Source organism: Somniosus microcephalus, chromosome 8 (genome assembly GCF_052327205.1).
Source record: "Somniosus microcephalus isolate GS21.2 chromosome 8, FLI_Smic_1.0, whole genome shotgun sequence".
Lineage (NCBI taxonomy): Eukaryota > Metazoa > Chordata > Chondrichthyes > Squaliformes > Somniosidae > Somniosus > Somniosus microcephalus.
The window spans coordinates 265,426,079-265,449,818 of NC_140994.1; the positions used below are offsets into that span (position 1 = coordinate 265,426,079).

The 23,740-nt window shown below is 52.5% G+C and overlaps 1 protein-coding gene across 2 annotated transcripts in view; it reads left to right on the top strand.

Annotated features, from left to right (window-relative positions):
- Positions 1 to 23,740, top strand: part of LOC147114370 (calcium/calmodulin-dependent protein kinase type II subunit alpha) — a 344,895-nt gene that overhangs the window by 298,131 nt on the left and 23,024 nt on the right. For both annotated transcript variants that reach the window (XM_085996026.1, XM_085996028.1), the window contains exons 13-14: positions 16,774 to 16,814; positions 22,181 to 22,229. In XM_085996026.1, coding sequence (XP_085852152.1) covers positions 16,774 to 16,814; positions 22,181 to 22,229 — 90 coding nt within the window. The remainder of the gene's footprint in view (positions 1 to 16,773; positions 16,815 to 22,180; positions 22,230 to 23,740) is intronic.

Here is a 23,740-nt window from a genome sequence, read left to right on the forward strand (position 1 = left end):
GCTCCCAGTACAAAAATGGCGCAGTTTGTCTCCTTGATAAGAACGTATCACGGTGGCAGGGCAAGTTGATAAGGCGGTTCAGAAAGCGTAAGGGACGCTTGGTTTTGTAAATAGGGGCATTTGAAGCTATGCTAAACATTTACACATTATTGGTTAGGCCTCAGCTGGAATTTTGTGTACAATTCTGGGCACCACAGTTTAGGAAAGGTGTCAAGATCTTGGAGAAGGTACAGAGGAGGTTTACCAGGAGAGAAACAAGGATGAGGGAGTTCAGTATGTGCAGAGATTGGAGAAGCTGAGATTGTTCTCCATACAGCAGAGTAGGTTAATGGAAGACCTAATAGAGGCGTTCAAAATGATGCGGGGTTTTGAGAGAGCAAGTCGGGAGAAGCTGTTTCTTCTGGCAAGGGGGTGGGTAACCGGAGGTCACAGATTTAAAATAATTGGTAAAAGAACCAGAGGGGAAATTAGGAGAATTTTTTTCACACAGAGGGTTGGTAAGATCTGGAACGCACTACTTGAAAGCCTGGTAGAATCAGATTCCAGAGGAACTTTAAAAAGGCAATTGGAAATGTACCTGGTGAGGACCAATTTGCAAAGGTATGGGAAAACAGCTGGAGTGTGGGGCTAAATTGGACAGCTCTTTCAAAGGGCGGGAACAGGCACGGTGGACCGAATGGCCTCCTTCTGTGCTGTAAGAATCTATAATACATAGTGCAAAAAAAGGTCCATTGTCCTTGGAACACTGCTATCCCACAGCCCATGTACACTCTCCCCTATCCTGGACTCTACCCACCCATTGAATCTCCTCCCACAGCCCATGGACACTCTCCCCTATCCTGGACTCTACCCACCCATTTAATCTCCTCCCACAGCCCATGTACACTCTCCCCTATCATGGACTCTACCCACCCATTTAATCTCCTCCCACAGCCCATGGACACTCTCCCCTATCATGGACTCTACCCACCCATTTAATCTCCTCCCACAGCCCATGGACACTCTCCCCTATCATGGACTCTACCCACCCATTTAATCTCCTCCCACAGCCCATGTACACTCTCCCCTATCATGGACTCTCCCCACCCATTTAATCTCCCCCCACAGCCCATGTACACTCTCCCCTATCATGGACTCTTCCCACCCATTTAATCTCCTCCCACAGCCCATGTACACTCTCCCCTATCATGGACTCTACCCACCCATTGAATCTCCTCCCACAGCCCATGTACACTCTCCCCTATCATGGACTCTACCCACCCATTTAATCTCCTCCCACAGCCCATGTACACTCTCCCCTATCATGGACTCTACCCACCCATTGAATCTCTTCCCACAGCCCATGTACACTCTCCCCTATCATGGACTCTCCCCACACATTTAATCTCCTCCCACAGCCCGTGTACACTCTCCCCTATCATGGACTCTACCCACCCATTTAATCTCCTCCCACAGCCCATGTACACTCTCCCCTATCATGGACTCTACCCACCCATTGAATCTACTCCCACAGCCCATGTACACTCTCCCCTATCATGGATTCTCCCCACCCATTTAATCTCCTCCCACAGCCCATGTACACTCTCCCCTATCATGGACTCTACCCACCCATTTAATATCTTCCCACAGCCCATGTACACTCTCCCCTATCATGGACTCTCCCCACCCATTTAATCTCCTCCCACAGCCCATGTACACTCTCCCCTATCATGGACTCTACCCACCCATTTAATCTCCTCCCACAGCCCATGTATACTCTCCCCTATCACGGACTCTACCCACCCATTTAATCTCCTCCCACAGCCCATGTACACTCTCCCCTATCATGGACTCTACCCACCCATTTAATCTCCTCCCACAGTCCATGTACACTCTCCCCTATCACGGACTCTACCCACCCATTTAATCTCCTCCCACAGCCCATGTACACTCTCCCCTATCACGGACTCTACCCACACATTTAATCTCCTCCCACAGCCCATGTACACTCTCCCCTATCATGGATTCTACCCACCCATTTAATCTCCTCCCACAGCCCATGTACACTCTCCCCTATCATGGACTCTACCCACCCATTTAATCTCCTCCCACAGCCCATGTACACTCTCCCCTATCATGTACTCTCCCCACCCATTTAATCTCCTCCCACAGCCCATGTACACTCTCCCCGATCATGGACTCTCCCCACCCATTTAATCTCCTCCCACAGCCCATGTACACTCTCCCCTATCATGGACTCTCCCCACCCATTTAATCTCCTCCCACAGCCCATGTACACTCTCCCCTATCATGGACTCTACCCACCCATTTAATCTCCTCCCACAGCCCATGTACACTCTCCCCTATCATGGACTCTACCCACCCATTTAATCTCCTCCCACAGCCCATGTACACTCTCCCCTATCGTGGACTCTACCCACCCATTTAATCTCCTCCCATAGCCCATGTACACTCTCCCTTATCGTGGACTCTACCCACCCATTTAATCTCCTCCCACAGCCCATGTACACTCTCCCCTATCATGGACTCTACCCACCCATTTAATCTCCTCCCACAGCCCATGTACACTCTCCCCGATCATGGACTCTCCCCACCCATTTAATCTCCTCCCACAGCCCATGTACACTCTCCCCTATCATGGACTCTCCCCACCCATTTAATCTCCTCCCACAGCCCATGTACACTCTCCCCTATCATGGACTCTACCCACCCATTTAATCTCCTCCCACAGCCCATGTACACTCCCCCTATCATGGACTCTACCCACCCATTGAATCTCCTCCCACAGCCCATGTACACTCTCCCCTATCATGGATTCTCCCCACCCATTTAATCTCCTCCCACAGCCCATGTACACTCTCCCCTATCATGGACTCTACCCACCCATTTAATCTCTTCCCACAGCCCATGTACACTCTCCCCTATCATGGACTCTCCCCACCCATTTAATCTCCTCCCACAGCCCATGTACACTCTCCCCTATCATGGACTCTCCCCACCCATTTAATCTCCTCCCACAGCCCGTGTACACTCTCCCCTATCATGGACTCTACCCACCCATATAATCTCCTCCCACAGCCCATGTACACTCTCCCCTATCATGGACTCTACCCACCCATTGAATCTCCTCCCACAGCCCATGTACACTCTCCCCTATCATGGACTCTACCCACCCATTTAATCTCCTCCCACAGCCCATGTACACTCTCCCCTATCATGGACTCTACCCACCCATTTAATCTCCTCCCACAGCCCGTGTACACTCTCCCCGATCATGGACTCTACCCACCCATTTAATCTCCTCCCACAGCCCATATGCACTCTCCCCTATCCTGGACTCTCCCCACCCACTGATTCTCTTGAGGGAACGTTCGATATAAATGCTCCCTGATCCCCAAAAGCAACCAAGCAATACTGTAGAATGTTGAGCCATGCTCATCCATCCACTATTGACCCCTGGCCTATCACACGCCACAGAAAACCGATCCCCGCCCCCACAATCTATGAACCTATTACGTGCGTCCCATTTGTTATTTGATCATCTCAGTTTGTTCCTCGCCCCATAATCACCAATTCCGTTCCCCACCAGAGTTTTGACCTTTTTGAAGAAGCTAAATGACTCAACTTTCAATATCAATCTGTTCCACGTGCACTGCTCTAACTGATATTTACATGGATTAAGGCATTAATTGTATTACTATCTTATAAAAGATAGCTCCATCCACTGATTATTCTATATGCACACACCTAGCCACACTCCTTGGGGAAAATTTCGGTATCGCCCCATTTGGGGTGCCATTATCGGCCGTGCGCAAAGTTTAGCGCCTGCCGCTAATTATCGCCTCTGACGGCAAACTTGGCTTTTATCGCCCCTGGAGGTGATTGGAGCGCTAAATCAGGCGCTACACACCTGTCTTAAGGTGCAAAGGCCGAGGAGCGAGGCGCTACCTCAGAGCGCGGGCGAAGCAAGGAAGGGCCAATCAAAATGAACCTGCAAAGTGCTGCTCAGTACCCGAAACTCCTTCACACAGCGTTGAATCTCTCCAGAAGCCTCTCTCTCTCTCTCTCAGAATGCGTGGTGCAAAAATGTCACCAACAAAAAAAGGCAGGATACGGCCGCCTTTAAATAGCGCTCCCCCAGTCCCTTTCTGACTGCAAAACGCTCCCCTCAACCTGTCGTTGTTAGCGGCAGGCGGTAAGGCAGGGGGCGCCACTCAATATCCGGTCTGGGGCGTTGCGCACTCGACTGACGTCACAATCTGCCGGCGCAGGAGATCGTGGCGGTAGTGTTTAGCGCCGCCGCAAAATGTCTAGTTAATTTCGCGAGCGGCGCAAACATCGCCGCGCCTGGGCGCTAGTTGCTTTGCGCCCCATTAGTGCCCTCTTAAGGTGCTAACGGGAGGCGCAAACAACTGAATTTATCCCCCAATAAATCTTAAAATGCATGCCTTTATTGTGCTTACCCTGGGCAGCGCCTCTCCAGACGCCACTGGTCTAGATTTTCGTGAAGAATTATATGGAATTTACAGCACAGACACAGGCCATTCGGCCCAACGGGTCCCTGCTGGTGTTTATGCTCCACGCCAGCCTCCTCCCGCTCCAATTGCCTCTTCCCGCCCTGCCCCCCGTATCCCTCTATTCCTTTGATTCTCTCTCATGTCTGAATAACGCCTCCCATTAGATGTGTCAGTGCTCTCCGCTTCCGCCGCTCCATGTGGCCGGACTTCCACATTCTCACCCCTCTCTGTGTAAAGAAATTCCTCCTAAATTCTTTATTAGATCTGTTGGTGACTGTCTTATATTTATGCCCCCTTGTGTTCTGGACTCACCCACAAGTGGAAACACTTTCTCCACATCCACCCTATCCAACCCCTTCAGCATTTTAAAGACTGCTATCGGGTCTTCTCTTCTGTCTTCTCTTTTCCATCGGATAGAGCCCCATCCTGCTCAATACTTCCTGACAGCTGCGCCCTCTCAAACCTGGTGAACTCATTGTAAACCTCTACTGCACTTTGCGGCCAATGATGTGCAGCCTCTAATGTAATAGAGGAGAGGCAGTCGCCAATTTGCGCACAGCACGATCCCACAAACAGCAATGCGATAATGACCAGATAATCTGATGTTGACTGAAGGGTAAACACTGGCTCAGGACGCCGGGGAGAACTCCCCTGCTCTCCAAAGGATAATACCTCAGAGGCAGAAGAAACCTTTACACAAAAAACGAGAGAGCAACTGAGTGCTCAAATCTATTTAGCGGAATGAAGGAGAGGATTTGGGTCAGTTGATTCCTTCCTTCCACGTTCGCCTTCCAGCCTTTTGTGCTGGCATAATGGAGATGAACTGTCCGATAAATGTGTTCGACAGAGCTGACCGACTTCTGTCCGATCCAAGGGAACCCGGCATCTGCTTGCCTCTCTCGTGATGGAGATTAATGAGCCCCAGGAGAGAGCCACGGATTAATCAAACCAGTGATGTGTTTCAGCGAAAGCCTATTGCTGAGGCTGTGACTATCGTCTAGTTGTAATGGATCAGGGAGACACCAGGGACCAGCCTAGCACAACACTCCCCGCTACAGATTGACGTTTTGCGCAAAGACTTTGCTAAACCGGATTTGATTCCTGCTTGGAGCCGTTGCGAGATTTCCCCTCTCTTTTCCACTCCGTATTGCTTGCAAATTCACAGCCTGGGGACTATCAAATCTTAGGTAACGGAGGCACAGTGCCCAACAAAATGTCATCGAAACTGTCCATGAGAGAAAACTGCAGCTGAATGCTCAGTGTTGTAAATCACAAAGGTTTCCGCTGAACTGCAGCGATAGGAAGGAAGGCATTGTGGGAGTCACTGACGGAGGCCAGCGAGCCCACCGCCCGTATGATAATGTCCCTGGGGGGGGTCAGGGTGCGGGGGGCACATCACTGGGCGGAAGTGACCACTCACCTCGCCCCCCATCCGTCTCCCGGGTGTGACGTTAAGCCGAGGCCCCCGTCTGCTCCTCTCGGGTGGACGTAAAAGATCCCGCGGCCGCTATTTCGAAGAAGAGCAGGGGGGAGTTCTCCCCGGTATAACAACAGAAAACTCAGCAGGCCAGGCAACATCCGTGGAGAGAGAAACAGAGTTAACGTTTTAGGTCGAAACCCTTCTTCAGACCTGAAACGTTAACTCTGTTTCTCTCTCCACGGATGTTGCCTGGCCTGCTGAGTTTTTCCAGCGTTTTCTGTTGTTATTTCGGATTTCCAGCATCCGCAGTATTTTGCTATCGTATTAGAGTTCTCCCCGGGGTCCCGGGGCCAATATTTACCCCTCAACCCACATCACTAAAAGACAAATGATCTGGTCCGTATCACATTGCTGTTTGTGGGAGCTTGCTGTGCGAAAATGGGCTGCTGCGTTTCCTACATTACAACGGTGACTACACTTCAAAAGTGCTTAATTGGCTGTGAAGAGCTTTGGGAAGTCCTGAGGTCATGAAATGCGCTGTAGGAATGAAAGTCCTTTCTTTTGTAAAATATTAGTGGATCTCCCATGGTGTCGCGCCTCACTTTCAAACCCGCACAGAGAGGCTAACATCTCCAAATCAATTGGGCTTCCCTGGATTTATCCTCATCCAACATATCCAGGCAAAGCTCTCTCCCCGGCGGGACCAGACACCTGTAAAATGAGACTGGGATTCCGACCTCTGCTGCAGGTTTGTGAGGGCTGCAGCGCGCAGATCATGACGTCATTTCGTCGTGCAACGCCCTTTGTGCGCCCCGAACCGGAACTTCACTCGCGCCGGCCCATTGTGCGCTGGGCGGCCCTAACGACTGTGAAGTGGAACGGTACACAGCCGAGGCGGGCCGCGGGGAGTGCTAATTAAAGGGCACTTACCCTGCACTATAAAGGCCAGCCATTTTGCAGCATTCACTCTTGTGCAATGGTTTTTTGGAGAGAGACCAAGGAGGAGAGCTTACTGGTTTGGACCAACACTAGGACAGGTATTTTTGGCTCAGGCCAGAGCTTAGCAATTATCTTTGCCTTCATTGAGAGCTCAGTGTTTGCCAGCATGTAATGGGGGCTGCATTGGGTGCCAACGCTAACTTTCAGCCTTATGCCAGAAGGGCTTACAGACGCCGTGAGAGAGTGGCAGCCCTGGCTAGACGCAGAGGGGGCAACAGGCGTCGCCAACTGAGGCCTTACCCACCCAGGGTATACCGCCAGCAGTCCTCCTATCTGACCATGTCTGCCGCGATGTGTGTTAGGAGGCTGCGATTCAGAAGGGAGGTGGTTGCAGACATCTGCCAGCTGCTTCACAGAGATCTGCAGCCACAGCTGATGCGCAGGACGTCTCTGTCGGTGGCAGTGAAGGTGACGGTGGCTCTCAACTTCTATGCCACCAGCTCCTTCCGATCCGCTGCTGGGGACATCGCTAACATCTCCCAGTTCGCCATGCATTGCTGCATCCGCCAGGTGACCGAAGCCCTTTTCAGAAGGAGACATCAATTCATCTCCTTCCCCATGATCCTGGACAAGCAGCAGCAGCGTGCAGTGGGATTTGCAAGAATAGCGGGCTTCCCCATGGTGCAGGGCGCCATTGACTGCACGCATGTGGCTTTGCGGGCACCTCTGGAGCATGCCGAGGATTACCGCAACCGGAAGGGCTACCATTCCCTCAACGTACAGCTGGTGTGTGACCACAGGCAGCGCATCCTAGCTGTCAATGCCCGCTTTCCAGGCAGCAGCCACGATGCCTTTATCCTGCGACAGACAACTGTGGCTGACATGTTCCAGGCACAGCCTCACCCAAGAGGATGGCTTATCGGAGACAAAGGCTATCCTTTGTGTACCTGGCTCATGACCCCGCTCCGTGCGCCCACGACCCCTGCTGAAGAGGCATACAACGAGAGCCATCAAGCGACTAGGAACATCATAGAACAAACAATCGGCGTCCTCAAGCAACGGTTCCGCTGTCTCGATCGCTCCGGGGGAGCCCTCCAGTATTCGCAGGAGCGAGTCTCCCAATTCGTCGTCGTTTGCTGCATGCTGCACAACCTGGCTATCCGCAGGACTCAGGCACTGCCACCTCACGTTGGACCACCACCTCAGGAGGAGGAGCAGGAGGAGCATGAGGAGGAGGAGGACGAGGAGTACCAGCCCAGGAGGGAGGCACAAGGTCCAAGGGCCGCCCGTCGGCGGCTTATTGAACGTCACTTCTAGGCCCCCTGTCAGGGAATGGCTTGTGCCAATGAAAGAACATGATTGCAGCCGCTCCGCAAGCCCTCAGCCGGTTAAGGCAACAAACACTTCAAAGATCAAACATGGACAATGTTAATAAATAAAATGCTTTATTGTACAAACTCAGGGCCCTTCCCACATGAAAACGAAAAACAGACGAAACCCCCAAAAAACACTCAAACACATTACTCGCTCCCACAACCTGGAGAGGATTAACAAAACAGTGCAACTAAAATGGCCGTCATCCTCGGCCTTCGTAAAAAACAAACATCACATCCTCGGCCTTCAAAAAACAAACATCCAATTCTCGGCCTTCAAAAAACAAACATCCAATTCTCGGCCTCAAAAAACAAACATCCAATTCTCGGCCTCAAAAAACAAACACAACTGGCCACACATTCGACTTTTTGGCCCGCTAGGGCGATGCCTTGGCCATCTTTGTGTGGCCCCTGCCCGCCCTGCTGCTCCTCCTCAAAGTAAGGCCATTAGCTGCTGCAAGGCTGGGGGCAGGCTCCAGAGGGGCACATGTCATGACGGCAGATGCCCTTGGGGGTCGGCCTAGTCGAGGTCTGGCCGTCGAGCGGGCGGCTGTTGAGTGCTGCAGCTGTGGCTGGCCAGCGTCAGTCGCTGCAGCAGCTCCTGGCAGCTCCACTGGGGGAGTGGCAGTGGCGGCTGGAGGAATGGGGGCAAGCTGGCGGATGGCAGGCGCTCGCTGGTCGCCTGAGACACTGGCACTCGCCCGGGCCAGCACTGCAGCATGCGCACCAATCTGCCGAGGGACAGACCGCTGTGCTGCTGCAGCGCGCCGGGTGTCCTGGCGATGCCTGGCTGACACAGCGAGTGTGGCAGCAGTGAGTGCCCGTGTTGACCTGTTCAGTGACCTCATCAGAGCACCCAGTGACTGCACGGCACCACTGATCAGCTGCCCACTCGCTGCCTGAGCTGCCCCAAATGCCGCCCGACTCGCTGCCTGCTCTGCCCCGAATTCCGCCAAACTGATGGCCTGTGAGGCCCTGACGTCGGTGACACTCCGAGAGAGGGACTCGATGGCCTCAGGCAACCGTGCCACTACCCCCATGAGCTCCGTGTGCCGGCGCTCCGAGTCCGCGGACAAGTCCTCGAGGCGTTCCATCTCCTCGGCGAAGACCATCTCCGGACTGGAGGCCGGACTCTCCCTCTGGGGAGAAGGCCGCCGAGCTGGCCGACCCTTCCTGCGTTGCTGGACGCCGCTGGGCCCAGCAATTGGACTCCCCTCCGACCCTTCCCCCCTCTGGGGAGAAGGCCGCCGAGCTGGCCGACCCTTCCTGCGTTGCTGGACGCCGCTGGGCCCAGCAATTAGACTCCCCTCCGACCCTTCCCCCCTCTGGGGAGAAGGCCGCTGAGCTTCCACCCCCCTCCCGCGTTTCTGCAGGCCGCAGGTCCCAGGAGCTCCCCTCCCCTCCAACACTTCCGCCACGCTCCCCTCCAGGGAAGACGTGTCCCTTACATTCGCATGGGTTGCCGTGGCTGAGGGTTCCCCTGATGGGCCGCCTTCCTCTTGCTCCTCCTCCTCCTCCTCTTCTGAGGGGCTGTCACTGGCAAGTTCAGGGACCTCCTCCTCACCATCTGAAAGCAGGAAGGCACAAGAGTAGCTTTAGAGTGAGGAGAGGGAGTCAGCGAGGGATGCATGAGTGGTGGCATTCAGCGCATTGGTCGGACAGTGGCAAAGGATGTAGATCTGATGCGCAAGTGGGACGAGAGAGGTCCAAAAGGTGATGTCCTTACCATTGGTGCCCAGAACAGGGTCGGCATCTCCACATGCAACGGGGCCAATCACCCGGCCACCCATGATGCGCTCCACGCGATGTTGCAGCTCGGTGAGCGGCTGGATCTGGGGTCGACCTCCCCCGGTCGCAGTCCGGCTCTTCTTATTATTGGCCAGCTTGGCCTGCAAGAGAAAGGACGGCCTCTAAATACAGTGTGTAGCCCTGATCTTGTGTGCACTGCCTCCCATGGTGGAATAGCCTGGCCAGTGTGTCGCCCTGATCTTGTGTGCACTGCCTCCCATGGTGGAATAGCCTGGCCAGTGTGTCGCCCTGATCTTGTGTGCACTGCCTCCCATGGTGGAATAGCCTGGCCAGTGTGTCGCCCTGATCTTGTGTGCACTGCCTCCCATGGTGGAATAGCTTGGCCAGTGTGTTAAGTGCACAATGTGCAATTGATGTTCATGCCTGTCCCATAGCTGCTGGATGAGGGCTGGTCATTAGGGCTTTCAGGTCCCTTTGCCCATAATGTGAGGTGCACATGCAAGGATGAGGAGGTCACTGGAAAGGGTACTCACCCTGACAATCCGAGTGAGGTCATTAAACTTTTTGCGGCATTGGACACCGGTCCTGGGGACCTCGCTGTTGGCTGACACATTGCTGGCGACAGGCCTCCAGGCTCTCCGGTAGACACGGACCGGCGCCTTCCTGCCATTGTCCGGGTACAAAACATGGCGCCTCTTCTCCACACCACCAACCAGCACACTCAGATCGAGCTCTGAGAAGCGCTGCGCTCGTTCACGGGCCTTCTGCATGGCTTCAGGCACTATTTGGGTCCAGCAGCAGTGTTCAGGCCTAGCTGGAGGGCTCCACTATCCAGGGCGTGGCAGCAGACCAAGTCAACCCTTCCCCCTTAAGAGCTGGCCGGCGCCAGGGCGTCTGCTGTCAATCACGAGATGGCCGCACCTGCGCTGCGCCCGGCCTCGGCGCTCTCGCTCAGCACCTCCGGCTTAGCGCCTAAAGAGAGGCGTCCAGTGCCAGTTTTAGCGCTCGAGCAAACTCTTAGGGCGAAGCTAATGAATATCGGAGAAGTGGCCTCGATTTTGCGGCGGGCGCAAACTTTAGCAGCCGCCCGACTTTACCGCCCCAAAAGTGGCTACAATGAATTTCTAGGCCAAGGACCCTTAACTCTTTGCTTTTAAAAAAAATGATTCCTGGGATGTGGGCATCGCTGGTAAAGCCGGCATTTATTGCCCATCCCCAATTGCTCTTGAGAAGGTGGTGGTGAGCCGCCTTCTTGAACCGCTGCAGTCCGTGTGGTGAAGGTGCTCCCACAGTGCTATTAGGGAGGGAGTTCCAGGATTTTGACCCAGCGACGATGAAGGAACGGCCGATATATTTCCAAGTCAGGATGGTGCGTGACTAGGAGGGGAACTTGGAGGTGGTGGTGTTCCCATGCGCCTCCTGCCCTTGTCCTTCTAGGTGGTAGAGGTCGCGGGTTTGGGAGGTGCTACCGAAGAATCTTACAGCAGAGAAGGAGGCCATTCGGCCCATCATGCCTGTGCTGGCTCTTTCCATTTCAGCCCACTCCCATCCTGCCCCCCTCCCCCTGCCCCGCTCTGTCCCCATAGCCCTGTAAGTTTTTCCCTATGTCCTGAGGTGGTGAAAGGCGCTATATAAATGCACGTTCTTTCTTTCTTTGGGCTAAAAATTGAGTAGCTGGGGCGCTAACTTCGCCGGGACGCTACTTTTAGCACTCCAGAAAAATTAACGCCCCCGCGCTGGAACTTGAGTGGTTGCGCCCCAAGAGGGAAGCGGGGCGCTACTAGAAGCGCCCTGCAGCCCTCTTGGGGCGCTGTGAGTCAATATTGCGGCGTTATGTGCCGCAGCGCCACACGCTGCGGCACGTCGCGCCGTGGTATTGCAGGCCTTCCTCCCCTTCTTAAAGGGGAGGGGCCTTGTGCAGCGCGACCTGGGACCCAGCTGGGCCACCGGGGATCGGGAGTGCAGGCAAAAGAGCCCGGCACTCAAGAGAAGTGCCGGGCTCTTGGAGCGCAGCCAGCACTCCGCGGGGGGGGGGGGGGGCGTTTCAGGAGGTCTGGGACGAGAGCGCAGGCAGGTGCTGGCAGGCGGCCAGCAACAAAAATGGCCACCCCGCACCTCGACTTTAAATTGCGCCTCCCCGGCCGCAGGTACGCCCCCCTGACCCCATCGGACATAGTGTCCGGCGGTAAATCAGGGGGCGCTCCTGAAGATCGTGGCCGGGGCATGAGAGGGGTGCTGCGCACGCCAATGACGTCATCGCCAGCAACACAGCGCCACAGGGCACTACCGGTTAGCGCCAGCACTAACTTCCCGCTGAATTTTGCGGGAGGCGTGGGCAGTGCCGTGCCCAGGCGCTAGATGGTTTGCGTACCGTTAGCGCCCTCTTAAGGCGCTAACAGGAGGCGCAACCAACTGAATTTTTCCCCCCTTGTGTCAGCTGTTTGCTACAACAACTTGTATTTATATAGCGCCTTTAACGTAGTAGAACATCCCAAGGCGCTTCACAGGAGCGTAAATCAGAGAACATTTGACACTGAGCCACGTAAGGAGATATTAGGGCAGGTGATCAAAAGCTTGGTCCAAGAGGCAGGTTTGAAGGAGCGTCTTAAAGGAGGAGAGAGAGGTAGAGAAATGGAGAGGTTTAAGGAGGGAATTCCAGAGCTCAGGGCCCAGGCAGCTGAAGGCACGGCCGCCAATGGTGGAGCGATGGAAATCGGGGATGCTGAAGACGCTAGAATTAGAGGAGCGCAGAGATCTCGGGGGGTTGTGGGAGGTTACAGAGATCGGGAGAGACCATGGAGGGATTTGAAAACAATGATAATATTAAAATCAAGGCGTTGCCGGACCGGGAGACAATGTAGGTCAGCGAGCACAGGGGTGATGGGTGAACGGGACTCAGTGCGAGTTAGGACACGGGCAGCTGAGTTTTGGATGAGCTGAAGTTTATGGAGGGTGGAAGATGGGGGCCGGCCAGGAGTGCGTTGGAATAGTCAAGCCTAGAGGTAACAAAGGCATGGGTGAGGGTTTCAGCAGCGGATGAGCTGAGGCAGGGGCGGAGTTGGGTGATGTTACGGAGCTGGAAGTAGGCGGTCTCGGCGGTCTAGAGCAATCCAAAACCAATCCCACTGTCCTGTGGTCTTCCTCTGCTTTATTGGGTTGAATATCCAAGGCATCTTCTGACCTCCCTCTTCGGTAACTTCAGTGGAAGTTCAGCAGAGACCAGGAGTAATGGCGTGAAGGGCCGTTCACTCCTTGCCTCCAAGGTCTTCACTGATCTAAGGCTAACGTTACGGCGGGAGACGGGGAAACCCCACCGCGGAAATTTCAGGGGCTAATGTTTCATCTACTCTTCCCTTAAAAATAGGCTCTGGTCTCTCGCTCGATTACACGCATTAACCGCCTAAGGAAGCCTTTCCCCCTCCCCCAACCCCCGATCCCCCGGTTACTAGGCTTCTCTCCCCATTTATAGAGTCATCGAGTCATAACGGCACAGAAGGAGGCCATTCGGACCATCGAGTCGGTGCCAGCTCTCTGCAGAGCAATCCAGTCAGTCCCATTCCCCCGCTCTATCCCCGTAGCCCTGCAAGTTTATTTCCCTCAAGTGCCCATCCAGTCTCCCCTTGAAAACATTGGCCTAGAAATTCAGCGGAGCCCCAAACGGGGCGCCAAGCTCGCCTGGGCGCCGGAATTACCGCTGCGAACGGAGCCGTTGCACCCGCCGGAAATTCAGTTTGAGCGCCCCAAGAGTTGACGCGGGGCGCTGCTCGAGGCGCCCCGCGTCCCTCTTGGGGCGCTCAAACTGAATATCACAGCGCAACGTGCCGCAGCGCCACACGCTGCGGCATGGCGTGCTGCGGTACTGCAGGCCTTTCTCCCCTTCTTAAGGGGGAGGGGCCTGCACCAGCGCGATGACCGATCGCGAGTGCCGCCAAAAGAGCCCAGGAGAAGTGCCGGGCCCTCGGGACACAGCCGGCACTGCCCGGGGGGGGGGGAATCAGGAGGCCGGGGACGGAGGTGCTGGCAGGCGGCCACCGAAAAAAATGGCCGCCCCGCACCTCCACCTTAATTTGCGCCACTACCGCCACAGGTAGGCCCCGTGAACCGGGCGCGATTTGCGACCAGCGTTACAGAGGCGGGCGCGACCAAATATCGCGATCGGGGCGGTAGCGGGGCGCTGCGCACACCGATGACGTCATCGGTGGCGGCGCAGCGCTACAGGCTAAATATGTGGGAGGCGTGGCCAGTGGCGCTAAAGCCACTGAGTGCCCTCTTCAGGTGCTAACTGGTGGCACAGCCCACCGAATTTCTAGGCCATTGAGTTTTGCCGCTTCCACCACTTCCGTCAGCAGCGAGTTCCAGGTCCTCACCACTCGCTGTGTAAAAAGTTTTTCCTCACATCCCCCTGTATCTCTTGCCCAAAATCTTAAATCTGTGTCCCCTAGTCCTTGTACCATCAACTAGTGGGAACAGCCTTTCCCCGTCTAGCCTATCCAAACCCATCATAATCTTGTACACCTCTATCAAATCATTTAAGATCCCCAACCCCGGAACCATTCTGGTAAATCTCCTCTGCACCCTCTCAAGTGCCGTCACATCCTTCCGAAAGTGTGGTGACCAGAACTGGACGCAATACTCCAGTTGTGGCCTAACCAGCGCTTTATAAAGGTTCAGCATAACTTCTCTACTTTTGTACTCAATGGCCCAGAACTTGGTGTCGGGGGCTTGCCGCGCGTGCAAGCCCCCGATGTGCACTTACCCGGCGCGCCGACATCTGAAACCTGGCCCGCAGTGGATTTCCTTTCAGTGGCCAGGTTCTGATGTCGGCGCGCTGTGCTAACCTGACCCAGTGGCGTAGTTAGTGCGATGTGCCGGCTGGGATCAGGTGAGTACTGTTCAGCCAATCAGGGGAGGGGACGGTTCATTCATAAGTTTGAGAGTAAGAACTGTCAAACACATGAAAAGTACTGCACCCCAAAACACTACTTAAACTTTAAATAAAATTTAAAAAAACATCCCAATCATTAAATTAAGTATAAATAAGTTAAAAAAAATAATTTAAACAATAATTTTTTTTTTTGAAAAAAATAAATTTTTAATAAAAAGGGTCTAAAACTAAACTTACCTTATTGTAGATTCTTTAACATAATAAACCTGTGGAAATTTTTTTTCTAAATTGCACTAAAACACCACTTACCTGTAAAAATAAATACTTACGTGTGCTTTTTACAAGCGTAAAGACCGGAGGCCTTTAGACATGCGCAAATCCCCCAAAACAGAGGAAATCCAAGACGCACGCGCTGCCCCCTACAGCGCACGCGCTAGCCTCTTCACCTCTTGGGTTAGAGGAGAGGAAATGCCGGTTTTCAGCGCATGCGCTGTGCATGCTGAAAACCGGCATTTCCTCCGGCCAGACGCGTGAGTACCCCTTCCGTACTCGCGCGTTTGGGGAGGAATTACTGCCCCATTATCTCTATTTATGAAGCCCAAGATCCCATATGCTTTGTTAACCACTCTCTCAATATGTCCCGCCACTTTCAGGGACCTGTGCACATTAACTCCCAGGTCTTTCTGTCCCTGCGCACTCTTTAAAACTGTGCCATTAAGTGTATATTGCCTCTCCCTGTTCCTTCTGCCAAAATGCATCACCTCACACTTCTCTGTATTAAATTCTATCTGCCACTTGTCTGCCCATTCTGCTAGCCTTTCTATGTCCTGTTGCAGTCGATTGGCATCATCCTCACTGTTTGCCACACCCCCAAGTTTGGTATCATCGGCAAATTTAGAAATTCTACTCTGTATTCCAATATCCAATTTAGAAATTCTACTCTGTATTCCAATATCCAGGTCATTTATATATATCAATAAAAGCAGTGGCCCCAGCACTGACCCTTGGGGAACACCACTGTCTACCAGCCTCCAGTCTGAAAAACAGCCATTTACCACAACTCGCTGTTTTCTGTCCTTAAGCCAATTCCTTATCCAAGCTGCCACTGACCCACCTATTCCATGAGCTTCAATTTTGTTAACCAGCCTTCTATGTGGTACTTTGTCAAACGCCTTCTGAAAATCCATGTAGACAACATCCATTGCATTCCCTTCATCAATCCTCCCTGTTACTTCATCAAAAAATTCAATTAGATTAGTCAAACACGACCTGCCTTTTACAAATCCGTGTTGGCTCACCTTAATTAGCTTAAACCTCTCCAAGTGCCTGTTAATTTTTTCCTTAATTATTGTTTCTAAAACTTTACCCACCACTGATGTTAAACTGACTGGCCTGTAGTTACTGGGATTGTCCTTACACCCTTTCTTGAACAATGGTGTCACATTTGACACTTCCCAATCCTCAGGCACCTCCCCCGCATCTAGGGAAGATTGGAAAATTACGGCAAGCCCTTCCGCTATCTCCTCCCCCAATTCCCTTAGCAACCTGGGATGCAAGCCATCTGGACCAGGCGACTTGTCCACTCTAAGCATACCCAGCCTTTTGTAGTACATCCTGTCTATCAATTCTCACCCCTTCCATTGCTTCTACCTTTTCCACTTCTACCGATATTTTGTCAGCATCCACCCCCTTAGTAAACACCGATACAAAGTACTCACTGAGTATTCTAGCCTTGCCCTGCGCCTCTAAGCATATATCACCTTCTTTGTCTCTAATAGGCCCCACCCCGCCTCTTACTACCCGCTTACTGTTTACATGCTGGTAGAAGATTTTTGGGTTCCCTTATTTTACATCTCGACATAATTGCATTTGGTTTGTTTCCACTTATAGGAGGGAAGAGCTCAGGCAACAAGAAAACAGATGGAGTGAAGGTAGGAATAATCTTCTAAAATTTCTGCCTCTACTTGCTGTGGTAGGATCTCTGTGCCACATTTGACCAGCTTGACGCCCACTTCTCCGTGTGATAGATATTGACGGCTGCTCTAAAGGTTTGGATAGCTTCACGTTGATCAGTCTACCAGCAACCTTCAGCTCAAAGTGTCCCCCCTCCCTCTCTCTCAGGGTTGAGGGGGGCTTTCCAAGAAGAATTGGACCTCGCCGCAATGGGTTCACGTTTGCGCTCCTGGTATATGAATTGTAAAGAGAGCATGAGGGGGTCAATAGAGGTGGTCTTCAGGACTGAACTTTCCTGATGTGTCAATGGCCACAACCTCAAGATAGAGCAACAACTCAGGTGCCAGTGTAAAGCCAGGTGTGGCTTCTCAAACTGACCAACAAAGTACTTTATTCCCTCTTAACACACACCTAACCCAATGGATCACGAGGAATAGATCCCCAATCCCGTTCAATACAATGGATCCAGGGATGAGGGATCACAGTTACATGGAGAGACTGGAGAAGCTGGGTTTGTTCTCTTTAGAGCAGAGAAGGCTAAGAGGAGATTTAATAGAGGCGTTTGAAATCATGACGGGTTTGGACAGTGTAAATACAGAGAAACTGTTTCCAGTGGCTGAAGGGTCGGTAACCAGACGGTACAGATTTAAGGTGGTTGGCAAAAGAACCAGGGCGGCATCAGGAAAAACCTTTTTATGTAACGAGTGGTCAGGATTTGGTTGATCCACTCGTAGTTTGGCATTCTGCCGTCTGTTTGGAGGCTCTTTGCAGGTCACTGCCTGATAGGATGATGTATACAGATTCAATAGTAGCCTTCAAAAGGGAATTGGATAAATACTTGAAGGAGAAAAAATTGCAGGAATATTGGGAAAGAGTGGGGGAGTGGGATTAACTGGATTGCTCTTCGAAAGAGCCGGCGCAGACTCGATGGGCCGAATGGCCTCCTTCAGTGCTGTACTACTCAATGATGGAGAAATATAGCGTTTGATGTGAGAATATCGAGAGAACGGTCCTGAAGTTCCAAAAGGCGTTCTCCAAGTCCCTCGTCTCCCATAGCAACTGCCCCGCTGCCCCTTCCGGAGAACGTCCAGAGAAATACGACAAAGGGCTAAGGACGGCCAATTAAACCATTTCTCTGGGAGACTCGGAGACCCCTTGTGGAATCTCAGGGCCAACGTTTCCATCGTGATGCAGTTACATTAGTAACAGGAGTGGGCCATTCAGCCCCTCGGGTCTGCTGCGCCATTCAGGTAGGGTTGTCCGCTCTGGTTGGATATAGTCCTGGGGATATTGTCACATGACCACCGCCTCGCCCGGTCAAACAGCCCCTTTTTATGCCCAGCTCCAATATTGTTACAACTAATGAACAAAGTGTTCAAAGAAAATAAAGAAGGCACACAGTTTCTGTAAAGCCCCTGAGATTTATTTCCTGGATAGTTCACAGCCGTGTCCAGGAGATTAATTCTTACATCCTGGAGACTCCAGAACTCCAGATCAGGATAAGGGGTCGGCCATTTAGGACTGAGATGAGGAGGAATTTCTTCACTCTGAGGGCGGTGAATCTTTGGAATTCTCTGCCCCAGAGGGCTGTGGGGGCTCAGTCGTTGAGTATATTCAAGGCTGAGATCGATAGATTTTTGGACTCTAGGGGAATCGAGGGATATGGAGATCGGGCGGGAAACTGCAGCTGAGGTCAAAGATCAGCCTTGACCTTATTGAATGGCGGAGCAGGCTCGAGGGGGCGTATGGCCGAATCCAGCTCCTATTTCTTATGTTCTTATGTTCTAATCCTGGAAGGTTGGCAACCCTACATTCAGTCAAGTCGCGGTTGATCTGCACCTCAACTTTATCTCCCCGCCTTTGCTCCACGCCGCTCGATCCCCTTACCCAACAAAAATCTATCACTCTCAGTCTTGAAAGCTCCAATTGACCCTCGGCATCCACAGCCTTTTGGGGGAGAGAGTTCCAGATTTCCACCACCCTTTGTGTGAAGAAGTGCTTCCTGACATCACCCCTGAACAGCCTGGCTCTAATTTTAAGATTTAGCCCCCTTGTTCCGGACTCCCCCCACCAGAGGAAATAGTTTCTCTCTCGAGCTACCCTATTTTATTATTTTAAACACCTCAATCAGATCACCCCTCAACTGCCTAGACTCAGGGGAATACAAGCTTGTCCTCATAATCTAACTCTCTAAGGCAGGTGACCAAAAGCTTGGTCAAAGAGGTAGGTTTTAAGGAGCGTCTTAAAGGAGGAGAGAGAGGTAGAGAGGCGGAGAGGATAAGGGAGGGAATTCCAGAGATTAGGGCCTCGGCAACAGAGCTATGCATTTGGCTAAAAAGCCACGGTGACCACACTTCACAAGTAACTGATTGGGTTGTGAAGCGCGTTGGCACACCGTGAGGATGAGAGTGACGATATTTAAATTCTTCCTTTTCTACATTGGGAGTTAAGCCTTGAACCCCAAAGTTAGTAACCGGTGACAGGAAACCATAGGGTAGATTTTACTCATTTGTGCTCCTAGGCATGGAGCTTCGCGCATCGGGGAGCAGGAGAGGATCGGGTGAGGACAGGGTCAGGTTGGCCTGCGATGTCCCCTCCAAGGGGAGTGGGACTAATCGGGGAGCTCTTTCAAAAGAGCTGGCACAGGCACGATGGGCCGAATGGCCTCCTTCTGTCCCTGTATGATTCTTTGATGGGAGCCTTTCATATTCTGAGGCTGTACCATCGAGTGGGAAAAACCTAATGGAACATTAGCAAGCAGATTCTGAACAACAGACAGGCCCGAGTGTTAAACCCAAGGATGTCTGGTTGCACCTCCATTAAATAACAAGACACATACGGACTGATCTTCCAACACACATCTCTACAGATCAGTCTCTGATTGAGAGTTCTGCAATTCCCCAATAAATACGATCCATGAAGACTCGTGAGTCCCTATTCATGTCCATCTTTCCGTTGGCTGTCCTTTTAATGGCTGCTTATGTAAATTCTACTTCATAAAATGTTTCATGGCGTCTCTGTGCCTTGCAACCATTCACCCCCTCCTCTCCCCAAACCCCCTCCCCTCTCACCATTCCCCCCCTCCCCAATCCCCCTCTCCCCAATCCTCCTCCCCTCTCCCCAATCCCCCTCTTCCCAATCGCCCCTCCCCTCTCCCCAATCCCCCTCTCCCCAATCCCCCTCCCCTCTCCCCAATCCCCCCCTCTCCCCCCTCCCCCTACCCTCTCCCCAAGCCCCCTCCCCTCTCCCCAATCCCCCTCCCCTCTCCCCAAACCCCCTCCCCTCTCCCCAAACCCCCTCCCCAATCCCCCTCCCCTCTCCCCAATCCCCCTCCCCTCTCCCCAATCCCCCTCCCATCTCCCCAATCCCCCTCCCCTCTCCCCAATCCCCCTCCCCTCTCCCCAATCCCCCCCTCCCCCTACCCTCTCCCCTCTCCCCAATCCCCCTCCCCTCTCCCCAAACCCCCTCCCCTCACCCCAATCCCCCTCCCCTCTCCCCAAACCCCCTCCCCTCTCCCCAATCCCCCTCCCCAATCCCCCTCCCCTCTCCCCAATCCCCCTCCCCTCTCCCCAAACCCCCTCCCCTCTCCCCAATCCCCCTCCCCTCTCCCCAAACCCCCTCCCCTCTCCCCAATCCCCCTCTCCCCAATCCCCCTCCACTCTCCCCAATCCCCCTCCACTCTCCCCAATCCCCCTCCCCTCTCCCCAATCCCCCTCCCCTCAAACCCCCTCCCATCTCCCCAATTCCCCTCCCCTCTCGCCAATCCCCCTCCCCCCAATCCCCCTCCCCTCTCCCCAATTCCCCTCCCCTCTCCCCAATTCCCCTCCCCTCTCCCCAAACCCCCTCCCCTCTCCCCAATTCCCCTCCCCTCTCCCCAAACCCCCTCCCCTCTCCCCAAACTCCCTCCCCTCTCCCCAAACCCCCTCCCCTCTCCCCAATCCCCCTCCCCTCTCCCCCTCCCCTATCCTCCCTCCCCCTCCCCTCTCCCCAATCCCCCGCCCCTCTCCAGAAGTGGAAGTCGAGTGTCCTGGGGCCAGTATTTATCCCTTAACCAACATCACTAACACAGATGATCTGGTCATTATCACATTACTGTTTGTGGGAGCTTGCTGTGCGCAAATTGGCTGCCGCATGTCCTACATTACAACAGTGACTACACTTTAGAAAGTACTTCATTGGCTGTAAAGCGCTTTGGGACGTCCGGTGGTCGTGAAAGGCGCTATAGAAATGCAAGTCTGTCTTTCTTTTCTTTCAAGTGTTTTGCTGATGATAAGAGCTTTCATTACAGATTAATCACCTTTCCACTATCTCACTGTTACTGCCAGTGCAACATCCTTTTATACTAAGATTGCCCGCTGTAAATATTTCTCTGATTCCCTTTTGAAAGTGATTTTCAAAGATGAATTAGCATCTACCTTAAAATAGTGGCAAGAGGAATATCCATGAAGCAGGTGAAGTATTCAGCCGCAATTATCACCTGCAAGTGTCTCTGTTCATGATAGATGACTTCTTTCGCACAAAGTGAGTCTCCAAGGAGCAAACAGGCAGCTGACAACCTTGTGGCTTTGGCTGATTGAATCTTGACTACGACACTTCTCTAAAGCTTTGGTGTATCCCAACTACGCCCACCTGCCGAGCCCCAGGAGACCCAACACTAGGAAAGTTAGGAGGCGGTGAGGATGTCTAGACCGAAGCGACAATGGTAGTAGCCCATATGGTTAGGTGCTGTTATCCTTGGCTCAAGAACAGTATTCACGGTGCTGAGTCTGGAGGTGAAAGGGTCGAGCTCCTCTCCAGACAGTCCCAGTGAGTGGAGACTAGACTATGGTCTCTAGATACTGGCTCACCATTCCCGCCTCAGAAGGTCATCGACCTGAAACGTTAACTCTGTTTCTCTCTCCGCAGATGCTGCCTGACCTGCTGAGTATTTCCAGCATTTTCTGTAACTATTGTGCACTTCATTGCGGCACAATCATTCTTGGTTACGTTCACATTCTTGCTTGCCGTTCAGGCGTGGTCACGTACACATTTGCAATTACCCGCATCTCCTTGCAGTGCTGTTAAAAGTGCTTCACCGCATTGCAGAGCCAGTTCCTGTGGTAGTGCTTGCACAGTATAACCGTACTTCAATACAGGTGCCCCTGATAATTACTCTAAAAGGTGATTGGTTAGTTCCAAAGGAAAATAGTTTTCATGGTGATTTCTGCACCTTGTCATAAAACCTCTCACAGTGATTCTTCCTCCCATTTTGTTCTGTGGCATTGAGAGTTTTGGATTGCGGGGGCAGATTGCACCTGTTACCATGGTTACTTCTCACTGTGACAGCCCTGTGCTTTTCATCTAGGAATCGTCGGAGAGTACCAACACCACGATTGAAGATGAGGATACAAAAGGTAAGGTGCACAGAGAAAGAGGAATTATTCCACAATAGGCGCAGGGAAAATGTTTCCACTTGTGGGGGTCCGACACAAGAGACCATAAATACAGTGGCCTGGAGTTTCCGCTCGACTGCGCTGGGGTTTTTTTTTTTTTGGCGCGGTTCCCCCGATACCGGCTTAACCAGGCGCAAAAGATGGTGGAATTTTACGCAGCCAATTGCGTTCAGCGCAACTCGAGTTTCCGCGAGCTTTTGCACGAGTTTGAAACAAGATCGCGCTAGAAGCCGGCCCCGCTCACAAAAAAGGCCGCTTCCCCCCGGGGTGAATGAATCACCCTGGCGAGTTTCTGTTAAGTGCGCCTATTTGCGGGGCCTTCGAGGAGGCTCGTAACATTAGGCTGGTTCTTGTGTGTGCAAGGACACTAATAGGTACATTTTGAAATGTTTTGAACATTTTTTTTTAAGATTTCCTTAGGGACTGACGACTGTACCCCAATCTAAGTGAAATATAGTTTTGTACATTTTTTAAAAGCCATTTCTTTCAGTCATTTAAAATCGGTTTACTCACAGGCAGTGGACTCGACGCTGTGATTTAAAAGGCTTATTTTTTTGTGATAAACCCATCTTCAGCCGTATCAATCAATTAAATATATCAAGGAATATTTTTAAGGCAAATTGGTTTTTAAAAATTACATTTTCAAACGCTGCCCGATTTCGCTGGTGCCTGGCAGATTCGGCTTTCAACGATATGCAAATAAGTTTGAGCAGGAACTTGGAGGGAAAATATTTTCAAAACGGGTGCAATTTGCACCGGAATCACCGATTGCACTCAAAGCGGAAACTCTCCGCCAAGATGGTCACTAATAAATCCAATGGGGAATTCAGGAGAAACGTCTTTACCCAGAGAGTGGGGAGAATGTGGAACTCGCTGCCACAGGGAGTGGTTGAGGTGAATAGCACAGATGTATTTAAGGGGAAGCTGGATAAACACACGAGGGGGAAAGGAATTGAAGGATACGCTGATAGGGCGAGATGAAGAGGGGCGGGAGGAGGCTGGTGTGGAGCACAAACACCGGCATGGACCAGATGGGCTGAATGGCCTGTTTCTGTGCCCTACACTCGATGTTACACAAAGTTACCTACTGTTACTGCGGAGTGAAGATAGGGCAATTATTGTATTTTATCTCGTCTAATTTTACAGAGATAGGATAGATCCATTCCATTTCAGGTCAGCCGTGGTTAAGTGGGCAGCACTCTCTCTCGTCTCTTGAGTCTGAAGGTCGTGGGTTCAAGTCCCACTCCAGAGACTTGAGCACAAAATCCAGGCCGACACTCCCAGTGCAGTACTGAGGGAGCGCCGCACTGTCGGAGTGGCAGTACTGAGAGAGTGCTGCACTGTCGGAGGGGCAGTACTGAGGGAGCGCCGCACTGTCGGAGGGGCAGTACTGAGGGAGCGCCGCACTGTCGGAGGGGCAGTACTGAGGGAGCGCCGCACTGTCGGAGGGGCAGTACTGAGGGAGCGCCGCA